Genomic DNA, 25,888 nt, shown 5'->3' on the forward strand with positions numbered 1-25,888 from the left:
CGGAGTTAACTGGTGATATGAGGGAGCCCCAAGACTCGTTACGAAACAAGGTGATAAGCTGGCTTAGCATCAACAGGCCGCTGCCTCCTAGCCTGAAAGGCGAGGTCCTGATGGCCAGGAGGATCCCTTGGATTGGTCACACCCCAAAGAATAGGGCTGGGGACTGCATCATCATAAGTTTTAAAAGCCCCCACGTAGCCAACTACATATCTAATTGGCTTGCAAGGCCTGACAAGTCCAACATAGAATTAGTCCCCCTTTCGTACTTCTACCCAAATGCAAGTAGCACAGAGGCAAGGGGGGAGAAGGGGTGGACTAGAGTGGGCTTTGCTGTGGATGGCTCACGCTATAGACCAAGGCACCACCTTCCACATGCCCAGGTAAACTTCATACATCACAACAGATTCTCCTGCCTAGATCAGGTCGACTGACTACAAATCAGTGAGACCTCTTCTGGCTCGGGAAAGATGGTAGATGAGGTTCGTAGGCGGGTGGGAGAGAGCAGAGCCCCTGTAACTGAACTTGGCCCCCAGGTTAAGGCTAAAGTCAAGGCGCAAAGTCGGGTGGGAATGACTGTAGCCCCTGCAATTGAATACGCCCCGCAGGTTAACGCCAGAGATCGACCACCTAACAGCGGTGACAGTCTGGGCTTACAGGGGACTTCTCACAACATCGGGACTGACCACATATGGCAACCAGGGGGGGACGAGCTGTCTGGTCCATCTACCATCGTGCCAGGAACTCATCCACCCATAGTCCCTACGCAATCCCCCACTGTGGGTCAAGGCCCTCTACCTACAGATCAGGGCCTGAGAATTGTTTCGTGGAATGTAGCGGGTATTGCAAACAAGGAGGGCACACCGGAGTGGGACCATCTAGTGGCCAGTAGCGACATCCTCCTCCTTCAAGAAACGTGGGCGCGGGACACTGTAACCAGGAATGGGTTTGATGTATTTGAAATTCCTGCCAAATGGGGTGGGAGGGGGAGGCCGTCAGGCGGGCTGGCAATCTGGATTGCGAGTCACACCGGATGCCAGGCGGAACAGGTACATACGTCCTCGCAGGACATCCAGTGTGTTCGGCTCACATGGCCTGGTAAACCATCATGGGCCCTTGTGAATGTCTACTCTCGACCAGTTGCCTCGCCAAACGAATCCCCAACCCTAAACGACCTCTCCTCCTTCCTGGGGCAGCTCCCGGGAGACCTCAAGGTGGTGCTTGGAGGAGACTTCAACTGCCACTTTGAACCCCTTGAGGGCATGTCGGAGGGTGCCCTCACGGCTGAGGATGACTACTGGGGAGTCCCACCCTCGTCCTCCCCATATCCCAAAGCCTGGTCCCCCCTTGCAATACAACTTATGTCCCTTACCCTGAACTACGCACTGAGGGCTTGTAATGGGCGCACCCTTTCCGATACTCCCTCAGTGTGCACTTTTAATAGGAGGGGTCACGAGTCGAGGCTAGATTACATCATGGTGGACATTACACTCTGGCCTAAAGTCCTCGACTTCAGGGTAATAAACAGGTCAGATAGCGATCATAATGCCCTGTGTTTAAATATCCAGTGGCCTCCCCATGTAGCGGGAAAAGTGCTAGAAAACCCAGGGGGAGATGAGGGGGATTTGGTTCTCGCAACCAGCAGGCGACGGGTTAAGTGGGGAAAACTTGTGAGCTCAGAAGAGGCCATTAGCAAACTATACGGGTTGGCACTCCCAAGGTTTATGGAGGTGGATGCACTGCTAAACGCACCAAGAACCCCGGAATACAATGAGAAACTGGGTGATATCCACCAGGGTCTTGTAAAAGATTTGGCTGAGGTATTCCACCCGCTGGTGCCAAATAGAAAGAAAAAGACCCATGTTCCCACCTGGTATACCTCCTCTTGTAGGGCAGCAAAGTCTGAGCTCATTGCTGCAATAAAAGAGGGGTCAAATAAGGCCAAGGTGCGCGCCCATAGGAAACACTATAAAGCAGTGATGGCGTCTGCCAGGACCGAGTGGGACTGGAATCATTGGCATGATCTTCATGATGCCTTAAAAGTTAGGGACTCCCGCAAATTCTGGGCCCTTGTTAATAATGGCATAGGGGAACTCAAAAATGCAGTAGAACCCAATATTGCCCCCGAGGTTTGGGAGGCCCATTTTGGGGAACTTTATCAAGATACCAATCCTTGCCCTGTCACAGCTCTGGTTGCGCCCTGTGGCACACAGGACTGTGAATTGGAACTATCCCTGGGGGAAGTGGAGGCAGCCCTGAAGCAACTACCAGCGGGGAAGGCGCCGGGTCTAGATAGGCTACCTGGGGATTTGTTTAGGCACCACCTGGACATCTGGGGCCCATACCTTCTTATTCTTTTTAATGCCATCCTAGGAGGTATGTCAATCCCCGGGTCGTGGCTGGGGGCAGAGATTGTTCCGATCCACAAGAAGGGATCTACTCTGCTCCCCGCCAACTACAGGCCCATTAGCCTAATAGATGTACCCCAAAAGCTCTTTGCGCGCCTCATCCTTAATCACCTCCTGGACTGGGTGGAGGACAATGACATCATGACCCCCCTTCAGGCTGGCTTCAGAAAGAACACGTCGACCATGGACCAGATCTTCCGCCTTCTTCTCCTATATTGGAAGACTGTTACCATAGAGGGTGGAAGACTGTACATGGTCTTCGTGGATCTGAGGTCAGCCTTTGACCTAGTCCCTAGAGGGAAACTTTGGGAGGTTTTGCAGGAGCTAGGAGTGCCCCCACACCTTCTTAGTACTATCATCAGGCTCCACGAGAACAACTATGCCCAAGTAAGGTGTGGGAGGGATGGTAAGCTCTCGGGCAAATTCCCTGTCCTTAGAGGAGTCAGACAGGGCTGTGTCTTGGCGCCAACCCTCTTCTGCCTCTTCATTAACAGTGTCATTCAACATCTTGACACTGTTGAGGACAATGATGCCCCGGTTTTGGCAGGCAGGAGGGTCCCGGCAATCATGTTTGCTGATGATACCCTCCTGCTTTCCAAATCCCCTATGGGGATCCAGAGGATTGTGAATGGTTTTGGCCTTTTCTGTCGGCAACACGGGTTGGAGGTCAACACAGAAAAGACTAAGTTTATGATCTTCAATCCCCCTGCCAGAACCAGACCCAACCCAAAACTGGGGGAAGTTAGTCTTGAGAGGGTCTCGACCTTTGTCTATCTGGGGGTAACATTACAAGAAAACCTGTCCTGGGACTGTCAGATAGCGAGATCAAGGCTGAAACTATCCCAGCTAGCGGGCGCACTCCTGAAGGTGGCAAATAAATCCACCTTTAAGCCTGTAAGCCCGGCCCTTGAAACCTATAGATCCCAAGCGAAGGCAGCAGCCATGTATGGCAGCGAGCTGTGGGGTTACAAAGCAGGGAAGGCATTGTTAGCGGTGGAAAATACATTCTTGAGACGCCTACTTGCTCTCCCGCAGGGAACGCCACTCCTCCCCCTAAGATTGGATTTGGGCCTACACTCCATCGCTGAAGATCTTTTGTCCAAACCCGTGAAGTTCTGGCACCGGATATGGTCCACTGAGGAACTGCACCACTACAGACAGGACCTTATCCATGTTCTGAGGTTGAATGGCAGTAACAACATCCCCTGGCTGGCTTTTATTAAATCAGAATTGTCCAGTTTGAACTTGCCAGACCTCTGGGATGATCCAGTTCAGGGCTGTCAAAGGATCACACGCAAAACTCTTGCCCAGCTGTACAAAAACAAAAACTTGGCTGACATGGACAATGCTCATAGCACCGGCACCTTGACGAGTCGTTTTATGGAGTCCAAAAATTCTTACCTTTTTGAACCTTTTATGGATTTTATTTTTCCTCTTTTGGCGAGGAAATTGTTCCTGCAATGGAGGTTTGGCACACTCCCCACCAAAGTATTTACCCGCAAATGGCTCACTGGGGGTGACAAACTCTGTCCTTGTTGTAAAACCAAGAATGAAGATGATTTGCACATAATGTTTGTTTGCCACGCATACCAGAATCCCAGGAAGCGTTGGATTGCACCGCTGTGCCGAAACCTGGGTTTTCGGGATTATCTACAAGCATACAGGGTTATGAAAACCAACACCCTGGGACACATTGTTTTTGCGGTATCAAAATTCCTAATGGCAGCTTGGTTAATAAGGAAGAAAATGTCCTCCTGAATTGGTGCCACTGTGTTTCCTTACCTCATGCAGACCCTCTAGCCTTTTTATATGTAAATATTGTGTAATATATGCATTCCATTTTACTGTGTATATATGTACTGTATTTTACTGTATCTTTTATGGCCTATGCGGCCGAAATAAAGAATTTTTGGAATTGGAATTGGTAAGTCTGAAAACACTCAATTTAAAAAGGAACAACATGAGGGGGTTAATTTTGCCATAGAAAGTAGGATTAGTGCTTCAGAAAGAAAAATTAGGGATCATTTTGAGTGACTTCTCAAATCCTCTTCTATTTCATTAAAAAAATTCTGACATGCAGACTGAAACATGCACTTTGAATACCAGCAGCAGACGTCCCTGGTGAGCAGTAGCTTTACTACAGTGATCTAATGTGCAACTAGAGTGCTAACATTCAGAATTTATGGCAAATGTGTGACACATCTGAATGCCTTCTTGATGGAACCAAAGTAAACAAGCATTGAAAATGCAATAGATCTCGCCCTCGTTTAAGTTAAAGCCATTCTGTTTGTAATGAGGTGGCTTTTTAGCTTTGCTTTTATTAGTGTTTTTTCAACTTTCATGTAAATAACATGCATCTGTATGCATATATGTATATGTATGCATGCATTTATGTTTGTATTTATATAGATATACAGATGATATATGTTTATATATGTATGTATATATATATATATATTCACTGAAAAAACCATAGGTTATAGACCATATATAGTTAGGAATTAGCATTTACAAAACCTTGAAAATTCACTGAAAAAACCATAGGTTATAGACCATATATAGTTAGGAATTAGCATTTACAAAACCTTGAAAATTCACTGAAAAAAACATAGGTTATATAGACCATATATAGTTAGGAATTCACATTTACAAAACCTTATTTTACTCACACAAAACCATTGAAATTCCATATATAGTTAGTTGCACTAACTATATATCGCGCACCCGCAATCCACTGCTGATGATGTCACATATTACATCATTCATGACATGGTCAGTGACATCACTGATGACATCACTGATGACATCTCAAATGACATCACTGATGACATCACTGATGACAACATCCAGTGACTGTATGTTTCTGTAAAGTTAAAATATGTCTTACATATTGAAGAATGAGTGGATGTATAAGTGTCTGGATGAAGGATTTAGTAGGTGCATGACTGACTGTATGAGTGAGTGATTAAATGTGTCTCACTGAGTGCATGGGTTAGTGACTAAACTGTCTTAATTTGTGCATCATTATGTCTGTTGTTCTGTAAACTGTTGCATGTGTTGATAAGTAGCTATATGAGTAACTATATGGGTTATTGATTGGTTGCCCAAGTATTTGTATGGGAGACTGAGTGTGTGTGTGGGTGGCTGGGAGGTGTATGACTCTGTGCATAGATGTGTGAGCAGTTGATTCACTAGATGTATGGTTTCAAAAGTGCATGTGGAAACAGCTGTATGGGCGGTTGACTGTGTGCATGAGTGTATTGGTGAGTGAATGGATATCTCAGTGCTACATGTCAAAGTAAGTACATATGTAAAACACAGTACATGTGAGAGTTGGCATATATAAATAACTGTGCATAAGAGCCAGTGAATGTGTGAGTGGCTGTATGGATCATTGTGAACTTGTATCAGGGATTGTATAAGAGAGTAAATATGTGTTAGTATATGTTTGAATAAGTAAAGTTTGTATAACTGTATAGTTGAGGAAATGGAGGTGTGATTGATTCTTTGCATGACTGACTAGGTGTGTGAGTAACTCCATGGATGAGTGACAGTCTGTGAGTGTCTGTTTACACTGATTGTATCTAAGGTTATATTAGAGTCTGAAGAGGTTCATCGTATTATCACATGAATGATATCATCAGTGATGTGATCAGTAATGTCGAATGAGATGTCATCAGTGATGTCATCAGTGATGTCATTTGAGATGTCATCAGTGATGTCATTTGAGATGTCATCAGTGATGTCATCAGTGATGTCACTGACCATGTCATGAATGATGTAATATGTGACATCATCAGCAGTGGATTGCGGGTGCGCGATATATAGTTAGTGCAACTAACTATATATGGAATTTCAATGGTTTTGTGTGAGTAAAATAAGGTTTTGTAAATGCGAATTCCTAACTATATATGGTCTATAACCTATGGTTTTTTCAGTGAATTTTCAAGGTTTTGTAAATGCTAATTCCTAACTATATATGGTCTATAACCTATGGTTTTTTCAGTGAATATATATATATATATATATATATATATATATATATATATATATATATATATATATATATATATATATATATATGTATGTATTGGGCTTGGCCCTTTATGCAGGGTCATCCCTGAACTTTTTGCCTTCCTCCTATATTTTTTCTGACCTGTTGTTGGCTATTTTATGACTTTGGGCACTTTACCACTGCTGATCAGTGCTAAATTACATATGCTCTCCCTATTATAAATTGATGTATTAATCAGTGGTTCCATGTTTGGCTATTTGGTTTACTTGTCAGACCCTAGTCTAGTGCACTGAGTGTGCCCAGGGTGTGTAAATCCAAATGCTGCTGGTGGGCCTGCAGCACTGGTTGTGCCACCCACAGAAGCAGCCTTGTAAAATGTGTTTAAGGTCTGCCATTGCAGAGCCTGCGTGCAATCTGTACAGTCATGCTGAATGGGCAAGTGCACCCAATTGCGTCACTAAATCTTCCCTTTTCTTCATATCAGTCACCCCTATAGTAGGTCCAAGGGCAGGGTGCATTGTAAGTATACGGTAGGACAAGCCCTGGTGTGAGTTGCATGTCCTAATAGTGAATTACAGCCATTTTCGTTTTTCACTATTGCAACACTACCTGTCCTGCACAGACCAAAATGGGCTGTTGGGAGTTATTCCATTTTATAATCCTAACAGACTCAGAGAACATGGTAGAAATTAGAGTTTAGTATGCCTGGACTCAAAATAATAAAATACATCTTTTAGTGAAGCTTATTTTAATATTCTGTGTTTGCAAATACCACTTTTAGAAAGTAGGTATTTGCTTGTCTAACTATTCAAACCTGCCTCCGCTAGGTTGTGTATTCCTCTGTCTCTGTTTTGTGAGTGACAGGGCTGGGGGATTCCAAAAGACAGGCTGAGTCACCCAGTGGTGAATAGAGAGATCTGCATCTAGATGAGAGGGAGGAGTTGGACCTGAACCTTGAATAGGGCTGTGCCTGCCTTCCACAATGCTGGCTCCACCCCCTGGGGAGCGGCTGATGTCTCTGCCCTGCACACTGAAAGAAGAGAAGGAGTCCTGTAAACAAAGTGTTCCAGGACTGTACTTGCCTTCCACAATGCTGGCTCCACCTCCCATGGGGCCTCTGATGTTTCTGCCCTGCACTGTGAAAGGAAAGGAGAAGTCTGGTAAACAGAGTGCTTCAGAACTGGTTTGGAATGGGCAAAGGCCCATCTCCCCTCAGAGAACAAAGGATTTTGGGGTATAAATATTGGGACCCTGATCCCATGAAATTAGATCACTTTTGGACTGTCATGGGGATGAGCTGTGTATTTACACTGTGTTAAGTTGGCATGAGCTTATTAGAAGTTTAAACGCCATTTTCCTTTCTGCTGCCTTTGCACACATTATTATAAATGTTTAGAGTCTAGCAGACTGTTTCGCTTCACACGAGAATAATATGTTTTCCTATAGTAGCAGCCTTGCGTGGTAAGCTTTGTCTGAACAGTGAGTGCCAAGGCCTTCAAGGTTATTTCAACTCAGTGGTTTTTGTTCGGACTGATCAGAGCACGTTCTAGATATATCATATAAGCAGCTGTGGCCACTGCTGATTTTGGCACGTTTAATAATGCACTGCGTAGGCATGCTCACACACACTTGGAGAACATTCGCATGCAGAGAGCTGGCGCAGAAAATTATGTGATCCATTTCTGCTAGGACCAGAGTTATGGGCCCGCCCTTGTAATCCCAAGAGACCTTCTGAAGATATAAAATAACCTACTAGCAAGGGAGGGTGAGATCTAGGTATAATCTAGCCTTTTTCCATTTAGCATTGTAACATGCTTTCTCCCTTTGTATTTTATGGGATAGTAAATATGCTAATAATCTTGTTGCTTATAATATGTCTGCTTGTATTAGCTAAGATACTGCGCCTGAGAACACGGCATTAGAAATAAATATTTCAAACTTGCATGTGTCTGCATTTACTCCCTGTTTTGGACTGGTATGAGAGTACAACGAAAGAGTGTTCATGTGTTCCACATTGCCAGAGGTATTCTAAGTTCCCTGTTCTGGGTTGTCTAATCATTGGGGGTATGGAAGAACCAATGAGACACTGATTGCTAGTCTGGTAGGTGATTTTGGCTACTAAGGTGAGTTTTGGTACACCCTAATTCACTGAGGTCCCAAGTCTCTATGCACAGTTCTGTGTATGAGCAGAATCCCTGCTACAGGACTACAAGAAGAAACCTTTACTGAGGAGAGGAACCTGAAGAAACTGAGGAGACACTATTCTCAAGCTAAAGTGCTGCTTGGGGGATTGGCCTGTAGTGGTTGCCTTACGGAGAAAGGAACTTAGTGTACTCTGCTTTCAACTTGTGAAGGATCTCCAAGGGCTTGGAAAAGATCTTGCCTCCTGCTGAAGTCTCAGGGACAACAGACTTCAACCCCCTGCTCCCCAGAGTTCTTTTGGAAGTGCCTGCTGCTGTTTTGGGCCTTCTGAGGAACTGAGTGTCGCAAGGAGCTGGAAGCGCGACTCAACGAGAAGAAGCGGTCGCCGTTGCTGGGCCTGCCGTCGCAACTCCGAAGGAGGGTGTCACCGCTGGAACTGTCGCACTGCACCGCATCTGAGAGAAGTGTGCCACAACGAAGAGGAAGCGTGTCGCCGTCGCTGCAGTCGCAACTCCGAAGGAGGGTGTCGCCGCTGGAACTGTCGCACTGCACCGCATCAGGAGAAGAATCTCGCAACGAGCTCGGAGCGTGTTGCCGTCGCTGTGCCTGCAGTCGCACCTCCGAAGGAGGGTGTCGCCGCTGGAACTGCCGCACTGTACCGCATCGAAGAGCACCTCGCATCCCCGAGAAGTGCACCGCCGTCGGAGCTGCTGCCGTCGCATCTTGGATGTAGCCGCTGTAGTTGTCGCATCGTGCGGAAGCTTCACGCATCGTCGGAGAAGAGTGTCGCCGCTAGAGCTGTTGCCATCGCACCGCAAAGGTGTCGCCACTGTAGTCCACGAATCGAACCGAGAACTTCTCGCATCCCTAATAGCGTGCCGCATCTGGAAGATCTTCACCTCTTTATTTCTTTGCATCTGAACTTTGCCACATATCCCATCGCTGCGACATTGCTTGTCGTGGAAGCGCAACGCAACCTAAGGTACGTTGAAGCAAAGTGTTGCATCTAAGAACTGAACTGAACTAAGCTTAAATCTACCATCTTAAAGTAATAGTATTGTGTATTTTATGGTCTTGTGGTAACTCTATAAAAAAGTCTACTTATTTTTATATAAAATCTGTGTGCTGTCCATTTGTACTGTTGTCACTGGGTTTCTGTATGTGGTCACATCTGCTTAACGTACAACGCCTCTGAAGTAAAGCCCTTCTGCTCGTGCCAAGCTACCAAGGGGGTGAGCAGGGGTTATTCTAGGAGTATAATCCCCTTGTGCTGTCTAGAGGAGAGGGTCCCTATTTGTCACAAGTACCTACCTGTGACCCCCAAATCTAACAATATATATTTAAATAAAATATAAAAAGAGGAAAGTAAATATTCTCCATCTGGAGAGTAATTGGAGTAAAGCGAAATGTGGCTGTGTTGGAAGATGGGAAGGAATGGAGTTTTGGAAATCTAAGCAAAGTGGTTGTGCCCGAGGAGTAATGGGGTGAAAGAAAATGTTGCTGTTATGTTTTAGAGTATTTATGTGTAGGTTTTATATTTCCACAATTTTCTTTTTAAGTAGTTTGGTATATTCTTTAATCTGAAGAAGTTTTCCTTTGCAGTGTCTTTTAGAATATAGATGCATGAAATGTTTATTCCTTCCTCATTTTGTGGGGGGAGAGATATGTAGGAATGTTCCTACCTATGATGCAATATGGAATGCAAGAGGATAAGAATTCGGGGGACTGACAGTTGGATTAGCTGGGAGCTGGCTGGAGGCTGCAGAGCTTGTCTTAAGAAATAAAGTTTGAATTTACACCAGTGCATGTGTAAATTACTACACTAACAGTAATATGTTTACACAAGCGGCACCTACAAGAATCAAGTTTAGGGGTGTTCTAATTTGGCTTTAGATGTGAAGCCTACATAGGTAGTTGCTCACAATCACAGCAAAGCGATTCCATGGCCAGCACATCCAACTCTCTTCTTCAAAGGCCTATTCATGTCCTGCATAATTTATGAACTCATATGCAACAGGCTTGTGAACCAGACAGCACGTCTTTGTCAACGGGGGAAGAAACTAACTCTGGAGATAGCAATATCAACTGCTAACAAACTTTATTCCTCTTATTTCTCAGGCAGGAAACAAAGACTATCAGAGCACACACAAGCTCTCACACTTTTGCTCCAGGAGGTAACCAAATCTCTCCCCCATGAACCAATTCCATGAGCCAAGTATAGAAAGAGAACGGAAGTTGATGCACTAAACTCCCACCTAATATTACTTTCAAGCAACATGTCGGTAGGAGTTTGAAAGATTTATTTTTCTTCGACAGATACTGGGGGTCTCCAAAGAGTATAAAGAGGAAAGGAGTTATACTTTATAGTATCATTTTAAAAGATGCAAGACTTTGGCTTTAATCTGTGATTTCAGTGGCTACAATTTCCTCACAGTGCTTTTGTAGAACAACCTGGGGGAGTTTAAGATTCAATCTATGTGAATTTCATTGAGGGGGGGTGGGGGGACCAAACCACTGACATAGGTTACCGTGTGTACTTATTTTTTGATTTAATCATGTTATTATATCAATATACTACTTTTATTGGTCTTAATAAAATTGAGCTCAGTTGAGAAACATGAATGCATGCCACTTTAAGCTTTCATAACGTATGTGTAGTTCAACCTTGAGAGTTACTATTTCATTTTGGATACATGGGCACTGTGTTAATAGAAAACATGGAATGCTGGATTACGAAAATCATGTTGTTACGAAAAGAACAAAATATGATAACTTTTTGGGGGCGATATCAGTCTGTCATGAGAAGTTTCATCCTTACCGGTGTGTCACACAAGAACTCGGAGATCTCGCCTTCTTTCATCGTAGAGATGATGGACTCCCAGATAGGCAGCTTGAACTTCTTGCCAATGATCAGCTCCATAGGCTTCCCATTGGTGCGACTGTCATCAATAAGTGTTCTTTGTGGGTCACACTTCAGGGTCCTGTAGTGAAAGGTGGCCTGAGAGTGGAATGTAGAGAAATTAGGAGTGCAGTGTTAAAAAAAAGAGAATGGGGCAAAAATAAAAATAAATTATATACATATACGGCGGTCAAACAGCTGGATATGGGAAGAAAAAAAAAGAAAATGTAGAAAAAGCAAAAAAGTAGAAAGACAAAAAAAAATCAGAATAGCAAGGAATGGGAAAATGAATGTTGTAATGACAATTTAAAAAAAAAAAAATACTAACTAGGACGGTACTATCGAGGGGTCTGTGCTGTCCCCTCAAACACAATGAAGGCAATCTTGAAGGAAATTTTTACGAAAAGTTACAATTCGTGGGCCAACGGCCTTTTAACTGCTTGCACTGAATTGCACCTTGACTTGTCCAATTGGCAGGATTTTTTTTTACCAACCTGGAATTTTAAAAACCATTTTAAAGAAACAAGTTAGACTACTATCCAAGGAAGTAGACATGAAGGAACTAGAGTCCTCTAGTAGCAACATCAGTCAACTAGCCAGTTTCCTTCATGACAAACTGAGTCAGCCATACCTTGACTCCACCTTGAACAAGTCTATTTTAAAGCAAATTCTGTCTGTGAGATTGATGGTATTGCCGATAAAAGACATCAACGGGCGTTGGAAAACATTAGAGTCGGTTACTACTTGTAGATTGTGCCATCAGTACAAGGAATCCATGACCCATATGATCTGCTCATGCCATCGCTTGTTTTATGCACGTCGCACTTTACTGAAACCCCTCTTTTTAGGTCGGGGACTCCGTCGCACTGCGTAAGCAGACCTCTGAGATTTTATGTTTCTTAGTGTAGGGGGCTTGAACCCGCCCCTCTTCTCCATTGGCTGGCCTCGTAAATGCTTGCCAGCCATTGGAGGAGAGGGGCGTCACTCCCTTTAAGCCCCGTCTTTTACAGATTCGTGGGCGTGTTTATTAGGTTTTACTATCTGTGACGTCATCAGTCACTCAAACCTAAAAAAACACGCCCCCCCCCCCCCAAGTCTGAAAAGGACAAGGCTTAGCTTCAAAAAATGGCGAGCGCTTGTTTGTCTTTGAAGTCAGAAACCACAAATTAGCACGTGCCCTTGCTTCCTGCAGAAATCAACTTATAATTGGCTACTCCAGCCTTTGTCATCACAGGCCATGGAGAGTACTGCTTTGCATCTTTATAAAAGCATCATGGCGCCCGTTGAGAACTTGTGACAGTCGAAGTAATCACATATAAAATAACGCATAAACATTGTTAATCAATGTGAATTCCTCGTGATTGTCCTGTGAATAATGACAATTCAACTATCTAAATATTTATGTACTCCAGGTTTTCCAATATTGGTTCGATAAGGTCTTGCAACTGAAAGATGGTGCAATTTGTTGTCCCTGTTTGTCCTTTGTCTATTTCCATAAATGCAGCCATCAACCGAAATGCGTCTGGCGACACCTTGCGTCTGTCGGCAACTGGGGCGGGCCCAGAGGGTACTATTGAATTTATTTTCCGATTGGTGGAATCGGAAGTCCGTAGTAAAGGAGGACCAATACTAGCTGTGCTGAAGTCGCGGAGGCTATGGCGGGACCCCTGAAAATGGAGACCGAGGCTTGGGCCTACCGTCGGGGCAGGGAGATGCCAGGGATGGGACTTCGGGCACTTTCGCACTTGCTTCTTATGTTGCTGGGTTTCTGCGGTTGGTGCAGCGCAAGTGAAGTGAGGGGCGTGGTGCAATCTGTTTTATGGATCATTCATGGTGCTAGCCTTCTCTGTGGAAGTGGCTTCCTCTGGGAGGCCCTTAGCACAGTAAGAACTGCAGCTATATGTCATGGAGTGTTTTGTCATTTGTTTTTGTGCGGTTGACACAAATTACTTCATTGAGATTTGAACTGCATTGAAACTGGAGATTAGATTATAAAATATGAAAGGATAAAGTTGATTGTTCGTCATTAAGTCTCAAGTGGTAACAGTTGATTCGAAGGAATACATAGTTGTAAAGATTAGTCACCTGGGACCGAGTCTCGTGGAAGTAAACAAAGCGATGCAGAACCCTTCATTTTATGCAGCGCCTTTGAAAAAGCTCTTCGACTTCCGAATTAATCGGATCTTTTTGCACCCATTGAATGACTGGTAAGTTCCCGTGCATGCTACGTTATTTACTTGTTTTCAATTTGTCTCCCAGGGGCTGTACCTGCTACGTTTTTTTGTTTTTTGCGGGGTTGGTGGCAGGGTGGATTTGGCGAGGTGTGGAGAGGAGCGTGTACTGCTTCTGAAAGATTTTAAAAAGTGGGTGTTGTTTGTAGACTATTTTGAGGATTATCTTCCATCCACCTCATACCTTTCCCTGTCTTGGCCCCAAAGTCTCCTTACTTAGATGCTGCGTAACGTGCTCAACGCTTTTTATGGTAGGTCCTAAAAATGTTAAACTTTTGACCATGGGTGTAGAGTCTGAGAAGTAAATACATGGTGCACTCCTGAGAGTCATCCCCGGTTTTTCTGTGCCTCTGTTCCCCCGGTTTGTCTGTGCCTCTGTTCCCTGCTTATCATCTCAGTTTTTCTGTGCCTCTGTGTGCGTGGCTCTGTCTGTGTGTGTGCGTGGCTCTGTCTGTGTGTGTGCCTAGCTCTGTCTGTGTGTGTGCCAGGCTCTGTCTGTGTGTGTGCCAGGCTCTGTCTGTGTGTGTGCGTGGCTCTGTCTGTGTGTGTGCGTGGCTCTGTCTGTGTGAGTGCGTGGCTCTGTCTGTGTGAGTGCGTGGCTCTGTCTGTGTGAGTGCGTGGCTCTGTCTGTGTGAGTGCGTGGCTCTGTCTGTGTGAGTGCGTGGCTCTGTCTGTGTGTGTGCGTGGCTCTGTCTGTGTGTGTGCGTGGCTCTGTCTGTGTTTGTGCGTGGCTCTGTCTGTGTTTGTGCGTGGCTCTGTCTGTGTTTGTGCGTGGCTCTGTCTGTGTTTGTGCGTGGCTCTGTCTGTGTGTGTGTGTGTGGCTCTGCCTGGGTGTGTGCGTGGCTCTGTGTGTGTGGCTCCGTGTGCGTGTGTGTGTGTTGCACGTGGCTCTGTGTGTGTGTGTGCGTGGCTCTGTGTGTGGCTCTGTGTGTGTGTGTGGCTCTGTGTGTGTGTGTGGCTCTGTGTGTGTGTGCGCGTGGCTGTGTGTGTGCACGTGGCTCTGTCTGTGTGTACGTGGCTCTGTCTGTGTGTACGTGGCTCTGTCTGTGTGTGCGTGGCTCTGTCTGTGTGTGCGTGGCTCTGTCTGTGTGTGCGTGGCTCTGTCTGTGTGTGCGTGGCTCTGTCTGTGTGTGCGTGGCTCTGTCTGTGTGTGCGTGGCTCTGTCTGTGTGTGTGTGGGGGGGGGGGGGAGCTCTGTGTCCGCTAATACTCTCTACTACTCACCTATTGCCACTTTAAATGACAATACCATTTATTTATGTTTTAAATAAAAAAAATGAAAAAAATGTCATGAGCAATGCCAATAGCTCTACCTTTAATAATGCAGAGACTATTGCATTGTAAATGCTTGTTAAAATATGGGATACGCACCTGCAGACGCTATGAAACTCCTCTTCAAGATGAAGATCCCAATGGAATTAGCAAGATTAGCGAAATTTGCACGTAAGGTGAAAGAACTATTACACAATGACTCAGTCAAAGACTAGAAACAGTAGTTTTAACCCACGTTTCATTGCTGTAATTATGAGAATGGCTCAGAAATTATTATGTTTTAGATATGTTTAACAGTCTTTTTAAATGAAATGACCATGCTTATTTATGATCGAACCCAACCAGTTTCCTTTTGTAACAATTTTAATTAATTGAAACAATAAACAAATACATATACTAACTAGGACGGCAGAATAAAAGAGGAATGGACTAAAAGAATGCAAAAAAAGAGGTGAAGATGGAACAAGACAAGCATTGGAAGAGTGCAAGGCTTGAAAGGTAGCAACGATGGGGGAGACGACATTCGTACTTGGACAATTGCATTCCCCAAAAACGTGTTCAGTACAAAAGGTGTGGAATAAAGAGATCCATAGCAAAACAAGCTTCTCGAAAATGCTCAGAGGCTGGCATAAGCACACTGTGAACTGGGACGCAAGTTTGCTAACTTGTGGGCACCAACCTCACCCAACAGTAGGCATGCAAACCTGTTCAAATTACTCCACACACCAGTGAGCATTAACTACAATCAAAAGAGGGCCTAAAGATCACTGAAGTTATGCAGTTACGGTGGTCAATATCAGACACCCAATTTTACAAATTATAAAGGCATTTTGTAAGTGATTATAATATGCTGCTTTTTGTAGATAGTGCATAAATACACAATGAAAGTACAGAAGAAGTGGCAGAGTGAAGAAGCCACACTTAATACTGCCTGGCAGCAAAGATCTACCCTGCTCTTGTGAGGTCAAAAACTTTGCTTGTGAGTTGATATCAACACTGCGCATCAGAAGGTTCCAACCTTAAATCACTAGAACACACCTACTAATACCCAAGGGCCTAAAACCCTGCCTTTAAAATGGGACTGAACCTCATCAGTAAAGACCATCCATACTAACCTGGAGATGCCAACTATTACTTCTCTGCAAGCTAAAGGCCTGCTGAAGAGGCGGCTGAACCTCAGTATGGTTAGCATTAGAAGACGCATGTCTGGGACGAGATTCGTCCATGCCTCTGTTTTTCAATCTCCAAAAAATGCCTTTTAGATGTTGGGCAAGTGTCAACCTAACCTTGCCATCAACTACTGCCTCATCTTTTCTCACTCCAATAGTCATCTCAGCATTCCAGCCCTTCCCTCAACCTCAAATACTACATATCACCCAAACTGACTTAACATCTTTCAGGAAGAGACCCACAAAGGCGTTTTAATGGAACTGGTTACGTATGCTATCCCAGTGCTAGAATAGCTTATACAGAAGCTCATCTGATGTATAATAACTTCTTGCTCCCACGTACGAGAAATGTTCATAACAAACACCAGATGCAAAAGATTTTTCTACTTTGTCTCAGATAAACAGTTATATACAATAATCATTTAAAGTGGTATACTTAGCAGGTGTGATTGCAGATTTGAATTAAAATTCTAGAATGACGTCACAGTTATCCCAGAGTTTTATTTTACGTCAAAATCACTGGGGTCTACATATGCAATCACAAAACTCAAATGTACTTTCACGAATTATGTCCAACTATTGACCACTCCTAAACTGCTGCAAATAACTGTATTGTTCTCATAGTTATAACACAGTTTGGGGTTCTGCAGTGATCCTGAAACACTGTGTGCCACAATCAAGAGTTTTATCATAGCACTACAAGCTCTTTTGAATGTCCATGTGTATAGCATCAGAGGACATAGCACAACAGGCCTCCACAAACGTCGATAAAAGTTCAAGATTAATAGGAAAATAAAACCACAAGAGAGCAGCGTCTCCCGACTACAACCTCCAAATGATAAACCATCAGGTTGGAACTTAGAATAAAGGCACAGCAGCAAATAGGGTACAACACCAGTATCTCCCTTCTGCACACCAAATTAGGTAAGTGGACGAAGAGCCCTTAATGTGAAAGTGGCCACAAGCAACACCGATTTTGAAGAATGAAAGAATACACATGGCACATTCTTTGGTAGGAGCCTCCACCTGTTTGCACTGCCAGCTGTGCACAATACTGAAACTCGTTATGTTTTTGTAAGGGATCCCACAATTCTGTTGGGTTATGCAGAGATTATCCTAGATACTTTCCATTTATATCCAGCAGGTACACAAAGGAAGGCTATGCAGCATGAGCAGGATGTGTCCTGCTGTCCAGCAAGGGCCTGCATATTTGCCTTAGTCCTTCCACTAGTCAGTGTCCTTCATCTATTTGATCAGCAGATCAAATACCCACCAAGGTAGTACGCACAGACAGAGTATCTACAGGGTTACTGCAAAGGAGGTCAAGTACAGCTCAGTGGCAAACCACTGGATTTTTTGTCATGTTAAAGCTTTCATTCATGTGTAAGCTTTACATTTGTCCGGCTAGAAGGGAAATACTTAAAAAATGTCCAAATCTATTTCGAAATGCAGTTGAGATGAGAATCATTTCTCTGGAAGTATTAGTCAGGATCTAACCTTTGTGGTTGTTACGTTGCCTAGAGGTCACCTATCCTGAGAAGATCTCTAGCTTATGAAGTTGTGACTTAAAGGTTTGCAGCAAGAAATATCTAGGCATGGTCCACTATGCTGGCCAGAACCTCAAAACAAAGGAGGCCATAAAGAACTTCTCCGTTAAAACATTATTGGAAGCTTTCGGTTCAGATTTCAACAGATGCACAGGTTATTAAACTAAACTGGTTTTAGATTCGGGAACTCCTTCCTTACATTAAACTACAGGAGTTTTCCGTATGTCACTTAAAAGGAGAATAATAAGGATCAGAATTGATCTGGGTGCAAGAGTCATGGGTTTCTAGAATAAGCTAAAAACAACAACAGCAAACGTAGACGTGTGAGAAGTTTTGTAAAATATTTTAGATCTCCTATTGACTTGTGCATTAATGATGGTAGCGGTTTTGATATCCTGGACACTGAAATCGAAAGGTGATGATGGCAAATGAAGTCCCTTTATTAATGGAAGATGGAAACCAAAGAATTTGTTGTAAGGGGTAAAGATGTATTCACTATATTTTAACAACGTCTGTATTTTAGGGACGAAATATGGTAAGTATAAAATTATCAAATTTAAATGATAGAATATTGTGTGGTTTTAGAGGCTTTTATCATGTTTGGTTTTAGAGGCTTTTATCATGTTTCTGGGACGATTTTACAACTAAAGAAGCATATTGGAAACAGGACAGAAAGAGTGGGCACCAAAGAGCTTACCTATATCACTGCCAGCTACTGGAGGACTGTGCCCTGGATGAATATCTAAGCACACAACAGAGTGGCAGGTCCTTGCCCAGGTTCAGGACTCGTAAAATGGCGTTGAAAAGTGACCCATGAATTTACTTGAGAGAATGACTACATCAATAACACTGTAAACAAGTATTTTCAATGCTCAGACGTGAGTCCCAGGCTCTCCACATCACTGGAGTCAAGCTATCGAGGCTGAAGAAGGCTGATAGCCAGAAACCGGTCCTTGGATGCTTGATTCCGGTCTAGGAAAGGCATGGCTTGGTAGTTCGGGCTGGACTGTTCCCATGAGGCACAGGGTCAGAGTTGATTTGCATATAGCCAGTGTCTAACCCAGGGTGGTGTGGAGTGCAAAAAAACGATGGATTTAGGCCCAGATCCTTGTACTGGGGTGAATGTATGACATTGTTTTACATTCTGTCCATCAACTGTGTTTTTTGCAATTTTCACCCAGAGTGTGCTGGGTATACTCAGACGTGAGTCCCAGGCTCTCCACAACACTGGAGTCAAGCTATCCAGGCTGATAGCCAGAAACCGGTCCTTGGATGCTTGATTCCGGTCTGGGAAAGACATGGCTTTGTAGTTCGGACTGGACTGTTCCCATGAGGCACAGGGTCAGAGCTGATTTGCATATAGCCAGTGTCTAACCCAGGGTGGTGTGGAGTGCAAAAAAACGATGGATTTAGGCCTTGATCCTTGTACTGGGGTGAATGTATGACATTGTTCTACATTCTGTCCATCAACTGTGTTTTTTGCAATTTTCACCCCGAGTGTGCTGGGTATACTCAGACGTGAGTCCCAGGCTCTCCACACCACTGGAGTCAAGCTATCCAGGTTGATGAAGGCTGATAGCCAGAAACCGGTCCTTGGATGCTTGATTGCGGTCTGGGAAAGACATGGCTTGGTAGTTCGGACTGGACTGTTCCCATGAGGCACAGGGTCAGAGCTGATTTGCATATAGCCAGTGTCTAACCCAGGGTGGTGTGGAGTGCAAAAAAACGATGGATTTAGGCCCAGATCCTTGTACTGGGGTGAATGTATGACATTGTTCTACATTCTGTCCATAAACTGTGTTTTTTGCTTATTTTTTCTAGAAAGCACGCTAAAGCCAATGGCGGTCTGCGAAAGCGAAACCACACGCACAAGCGTGTGGTCAGCTTTCAGAATACCGTACAAGAGGTCTCGTGCTGCGCGAGTAATGATGCGCACTGCAGCGCTAGGCACGAGACCTAACAAAAACAATGTCTCAACCGATGATCAATTCAGAAGGTAAATTAAGGGAAGAATTAATCAATCAGAGGCGTGGACAACAGGGAGACGACAAGAGAGCTTGTAAGAAACAGGAGGTATCTTATTTGCAAGTAGTTATATCAGAACTGCAGTACAATGTATGCAAAAGTAACCCAAAAGGGGGCGTGCATTGAGGTGACCTGGATTCTAACAGGTCGACACGCCGTCGACCACCCAGCGTAACCGCTGGCATTTTTGTGGTCAACTCAAGCAACCTAAAGCGAATTACATATCTTGTACATATTTTCATTTGTATTGCTGACCACTAATTCCTTTGTATTCTCTGCGCCGTTCGCGCTGTTTTTCATTTTATTGTATCACTGTGCCGATCATTGTCAAGAGCACGATCAGTGCACACCCACTTTTGGGTGAGCATACGAGTGTGTCCACAGGTGAATGAGGATGCACGAGTGTGTGTATGTATATGTTAGTGAGTGAGAATGTGAGTGTATTCACTTAAGGTATCCACGCCAAATTTGCGTCTATTTCTTCCAACATCATGGGGATTTTAAAAGTACTCAGGGTTTGTGGATTCACCCGGAGGGGACCCAGAAATTTGTCAAAATACAGATACATTTCGGATTTTGGGGGAAAAAATAGGGGAAAAGTGCTGCAGAAGAAAGCAACTCGTTTTATTCCTGCAAATGGTATCAACAAAGGGTTTGTGGTGTTGAAATCACCATCTTCCAAGCTTTCAGGGACAGGTAGACTTTTGTTACAATACCAAATGTTTTTTCTCACAGTTTTTGCATTTTACTGGGACATAGCCTATTGTTGCTACTTTTTGTGCTTTCAACCTCCTTCCAGTTAGTGGTAGAAATGGGTGTGAAAGCAATAATGGATCCTGGAAAACTATCCATTTCTGAAAAGTAGACAAAATTCTGAATTCCGCAAGGGGTCATTTGTGTAGATCCTTCGAAGTTTTTTTTATAGAAACTAACAGTTAAAATTAAGAAAAATTGAAAATTAGTTAAAAAAACAAAAACGCTGTTTGTGCCGTTTTCACCTATAACTTCTTCTAAATATGACAGATTTTTAAAAACAATATACCGTTACAGACGCTGGACCCTTCTGGTTGTGGGAATATATAGGACTTGTAGGTTCACCAAGAACCAGAGGAACCCAGAGCCAATAACTGAGCAGCACCTTGCAATGGTTTTTTATTGTGTACTGGGTATATAGCAATTCATTTGGTAAAATATAAAGAGTGAAAAATAGGTATCAAAGACACCTATGTATTTCCGAAAAGAGAACAAAATACAGAGTTTAGAAACAGTAGCTATTTGAACATCTTTGAGATTGTGGGTACCCATACTAGCATGTGAATTATAGGAAATTTTTCAAAGAGACATCTTTTTTACACATTATTTGGAAAGCAGAAATGCATTGAAAGTCAATAGGTAATAACAGTTGCTCTACAATTCCCTGATCCCCTAAGTCTCCTGGTAAAAACGGTGCCTCACTTGTGTGGGAAGGCCTAGTGCCCGCGACAGGAAACAGGCCAAAATGCAACGTGGACACACCACATTTTTACAGTGAGAACAGACTTTTTTTGCACAGTGCCTAGCTGTAAATTTTGAACCCTACCTCAACCGGCACCTAGAGAAACATAGCAAACCTATACATTTTTTAAAAGTAGACACCCAGAGGAATCCAGGATGGGGTGACTTGAGTGGCTGTCACCTGGTTCTGTTACCCAGAATCCCTTGCAAACCTCAAACTTTGTAAAACAAAAACACGTTTCCCTTACATTTCTGTGATGGAAAGTTCTGGAATCTAATATGCGGGGAGAGGCAGAAAGTCAGGAAAAAATGTTGGAGGTGGGGGCATTGGCATGCCCATTCTGGGCAGCCCCGATCCCTACGTACAAAAAAAATCTCTGGTGGTACCTAGTGGGCTTTCTGCCACCCGGGGGGGGGGGGGAGGGGAGGCGCAGAAAGACTTTTGCCTTTTTTTGGAGGAAGGGGTAGGGCATTGGCAGCCCCCACCCCTGGCACATAAAAATAATCCCTGGTGTCTCGGGTGCTGAAACAGTGAAACGGAATTTCCGTTTCTTTTTCAATGTATGACGACAGCGCACCATGTACGCAATCGTCGTTACATTGAAAGAAAGGGGGGAAAATAAATAAATAAAAAAGGCTTGGGAGGTTGGGGAAGCTCTTCCCCAAACTCCTGAGCCCCCCAAAAAAGGAAATCCTTCTGCTGTCTGCAGCAGAGGGATTAAGCGCGCCTGTGCACATGACAAAATGGTTCTGTCATGAGCACAGGTGCTTATGACAGAACCATTCCGTCATGAGCACTGAAAGGGTTAAGCAAAAACAGGTGCGTAGACACGTTCTGAGTCTGTGCAATGACATCCAATGTGTTCCTGTTAAGGCCCTAGGTTCACCTAATTCAACGTCCTTTGCAAATGCCTCATGTGAAAATGAAGCGTGGAACTTATGGTTCTTGAACATCTCTGGACACCTGGCGAAATCACCCATACAAACCAGTGATCGCCTTTAATGGAAACATATCGAGCCGCGATCATTCTTCTGCCTGGAGATGAAAAATGCACTAGAACAGCGAATACTTCACAGAACACAAAGGTAAGGAGTATTGTAAAATGTTCATATCTTCCCTGCAGGAAGACAATCCCCACACTGCTTTGAAATAAACACAAAATCCCATAGACACGACCCAACAATGTTTTATAAACATCATTCACTGTGTGAAAGGCACAAGCAAATGAACCCTGCAGGGAATGAACTTTCTTTACTACCTCAGCTGCATAATTATGCCGCAGCACAGTGTGCTGTCACTAAAGACCCAATAGTAAAAGTATGCATATTAACACCTTAGGAGACTTATCCCCCGGGACGATAAAGAGCTGGGAATAAGCCTCGTTCAGAGAGTAATCATACATTTATTACCCTAGCTTTTTATTAGTGTCGGAAGGCAATGAACACGGCAGTGTGGCACTGACTTGAAATAACCAAGCATCCCTTAATATATCTACCCCAGTGACACTGGCCCAGCTAGGAAAACATGCTACACTGCCTGTGCCCGCTCCTCCATTAGGGTCACCACCTCCACCGTACACTGGGAGGACTTATGAATCCAGGTGCCACATTTTGCAGTTCACAAGCAGCACACGAACAAACATCCAAGCTGCTTTGTCATTGGGCCAATGAACTGAAGCATTTGCCTAGAAAAACAACATATTCTTGGAGAAGTGTGAAAGGCTAGGTCCGTTAGTATTAAATCCCTTCATTTGGAAGCAGTGATGGATGCGTTCACTGCTGATGCAAGAAACCCTGGCCTCTAAAGTGGGCACTCTTTGAGTCTTGTCTGACTCTTGACAATAGAATATAATGGAGGGCTTGGAAAGAGATTTGAGTGCTAAGAAATTAAACAGGGAAGCGCGAGAAATAATGAAAAGTTACTTTGAAAAAAAATTAAAGGAACAGGTTTGACAAATTATGTTAGGTGCTGAAAAGATAGGAATTGACAAGGCAGGAAATGAAAGCATATTTCTTTATAAGAATTGGAAAAACGCTAACCCAGTGATACTATAAGGAGCTAAAAAGAGAAAATAACACTAACCACTAATGTTCCCCGTTTTAAAAATTGGGGGAAAAAAGACCCGAACTCATGAAAAGCAAATTGAAACAAGGGAAGCTTAATTATAATGCACCCAAACTAAAGGAAAGCACAGCTACTGCTCCTCAGAGTTAGCCCTCACAGGCTTACAGTGACTATATGGAGACGTATGCCTCATTTTTTAATTCCAAAGCCTACGATTTATTACAAGCACAAATGCCCCAAGCTAGAAACAAGATGAAGGAGCGACGGTATTTATTTCTTCAAAAATCCGAGATTAGGTGTCTGACAGCACTGGAAGGAGGACGTGCCTTGCTGGGATGACAAGCTGACAAGACTTTGGAGATGATGCCACCATGTTGTGATGCTAACGTGTGAGCCATGCGAGGATACTGCGCAGCCGTCGTGCTGACGTCATGGTTTCGCCTATGCCACGCTTGACGTCACTAAGACTATCAATCTCGTTCCTCGCGCGATGACGCCTCTTCCTGTTAACATAACGTCACTCACCTTGGTGCCATCTTCGAACTCTGATATGACGCCTCTCCCAGGCCGCACCTCTTTCTTCAGCATGCCTTTCTCACGGTCTGCGTCCGTCACCGTACCCTGTTGCCCGCAACACCCCGTGTGGGTCTTGTGCTTCCCGTGGCTAGCCACAGGCGACACCCCTTCAACGTCTGCCATCTTTAAGCAACAAGAGTCGGAACACTGGCGCATGCGTAGAAAGACATACCTACCAGTGTCGGAGAAAATGCACACGCGCAGAAAGACATACCGATTAACGTCTCGGAGTGCGCATGCGCTATTCATTGTACACTAGCCTGGGCAGGTACAGTAATAAAAGTCAGCAGGTACTGTGCTTTAAATCCCCATCACACCTGGGTGTTAACCGGCCACGTTAAGAGCTAAACTTTCTACTCTCCAATGTTCATCCACATCGGGAGAGTTGTACTCCCTGTCGGACTTCGGGCACACCGCTGGATTCATCTCTCATACATATAATTTCTTAAATTTCACATAATAGAACGGAAAGCATTTCTGAATAAAAGACAGATAGTGTCCAAAGTTTTAAGATTTTCTTAAAGTAAGTCCGTTACAGAAATGCATAAGCTGGGTCCTCAATCAATAGCATTAGTTAACTGATACAATAACAATTAGTAATCAAATAGCTCAAGGACTCACACACTTTTATAGAACTTTAGACAAAGAGTAGAAAATGTTCTAGCATATGCAACAAGAACTTTAGATTCTATTAAGGACATGGGGCGAGGATTAAACTTTCTATATCTTTACTACTCCAAAATAGCAGCCAATAAAAACAACCATTGGCATAGCCAAAAGGTCTTGCTTTTGGCGCCTTATAAATGTTATTAAAGTCAGCATATTATCCTGTTAATAATGCGGTCATTCCAAATGAACAAAAGCATGAGAAACATGCCGAACTTAAAAACTTCTTGTCCGAGTATATACTGTTGCCCACATCCCATAAGTCTCTATATTTAATAAAATAATTCCTGAATAACATTTAGTATGTCGCACAAAAGAGTCTCGTTAAACAAAACATATGTCCCCTTTCTTTGAAAACATATTTTCCCATATTAATACTGAAGCATGTGTGTCCTGTGTGAACAGGTTAAAGCACAGACCACAAACCATTGTTTTAATGACATATCTTGAGAAATGATGTGTAGACTTGCTGCACACTAAGCTATATATACATCTTAGCCCTAGGAAGCAATACAATCCAAAAAGCCCCACCGTAAGAACAAATGGCTCAGTATGGTAAAGTAAACCATCCTGACAGAAAGATTCAGCTCGCTACCATCAGCCAATCAATCCACTTTATTCTATTTTTTTTCTTTAAATCATAAAAGTACACAAATACAAAGACAACAACACATCACATCCTTTAAAACATTTGAACCATCTCAAAGTACAATAATTCTACAATAATTTAAAAAAGGCGAATACCCAAGTTACTAATTCATGAAACATTACTGTTGCGATTTATACACAGTCTAAACCAGGACATCTTTTTTTCCCTCAAACGGGCAGCAGCAACAAGAAAACAAGCAACATTAAAAGTATCCCAGGGGTTACTCCGCATTTGGAGATAGAGTAAGGCCGGTCTTACTTGTATGAAACCCTTACCCCTCAATAGTGGCATTATGAACTTCCTCCTAATAGCATTGTAATAATCACAGAACATCATAAAATGTAGAGTATTCTGTACAGAAAAATTATCGCAATGGCAGGGTTCAATCTCCTCTGGCTTACACAACCCCTGGAAATCACCCAAAACCAAGTGGATCAAGTTGAAACGGAATCTTGTCAGGAGCCAGCGGTGAAAAGGTTTAGTCACCGTTATCAGGTAAGGTTCAATTGACAAGGTGGATTTAGTCAAACAATGCGCCCTAGCTGATGGTTTCTGTAGCTCCCGCTCTTTCCGTTCCATCATTACAATATTCCAAAAATTTATTTTGACCCACTTCAAATCCTCCTCACAAATCCTATCAGGGGATTCAAATAATTCTGTCCGTCCTAATTTAAAAAACATATGTTTAACATATGTCAGCCACTTAATTTCATTGGCTTTATCCAGATTGATGA

At 43.6% G+C, this 25,888-nt stretch overlaps 1 protein-coding gene across 1 annotated transcript in view; it reads right to left on the reverse strand.

Annotated features, from left to right (window-relative positions):
* Positions 1-24,008, reverse strand: part of AIP (AHR interacting HSP90 co-chaperone) — a 150,679-nt gene extending 126,671 nt beyond the window's left edge. Inside the window, exons 1-2 of the mRNA XM_086953247.1 lie at positions 23,789-24,008; positions 11,381-11,560 (exon numbers count right to left, since the gene is read on the reverse strand). Coding sequence (XP_086809373.1) covers positions 11,381-11,560; positions 23,789-23,995 — 387 coding nt within the window. The 5' untranslated portion in view covers positions 23,996-24,008. The remainder of the gene's footprint in view (positions 1-11,380; positions 11,561-23,788) is intronic.
* Between the last annotated feature and the right edge of the window lie 1,880 nt (positions 24,009-25,888).

Source organism: Lissotriton vulgaris, chromosome 1_2 (genome assembly GCF_964263255.1).
Source record: "Lissotriton vulgaris chromosome 1_2, aLisVul1.2, whole genome shotgun sequence".
Classification (NCBI taxonomy): domain Eukaryota; kingdom Metazoa; phylum Chordata; class Amphibia; order Caudata; family Salamandridae; genus Lissotriton; species Lissotriton vulgaris.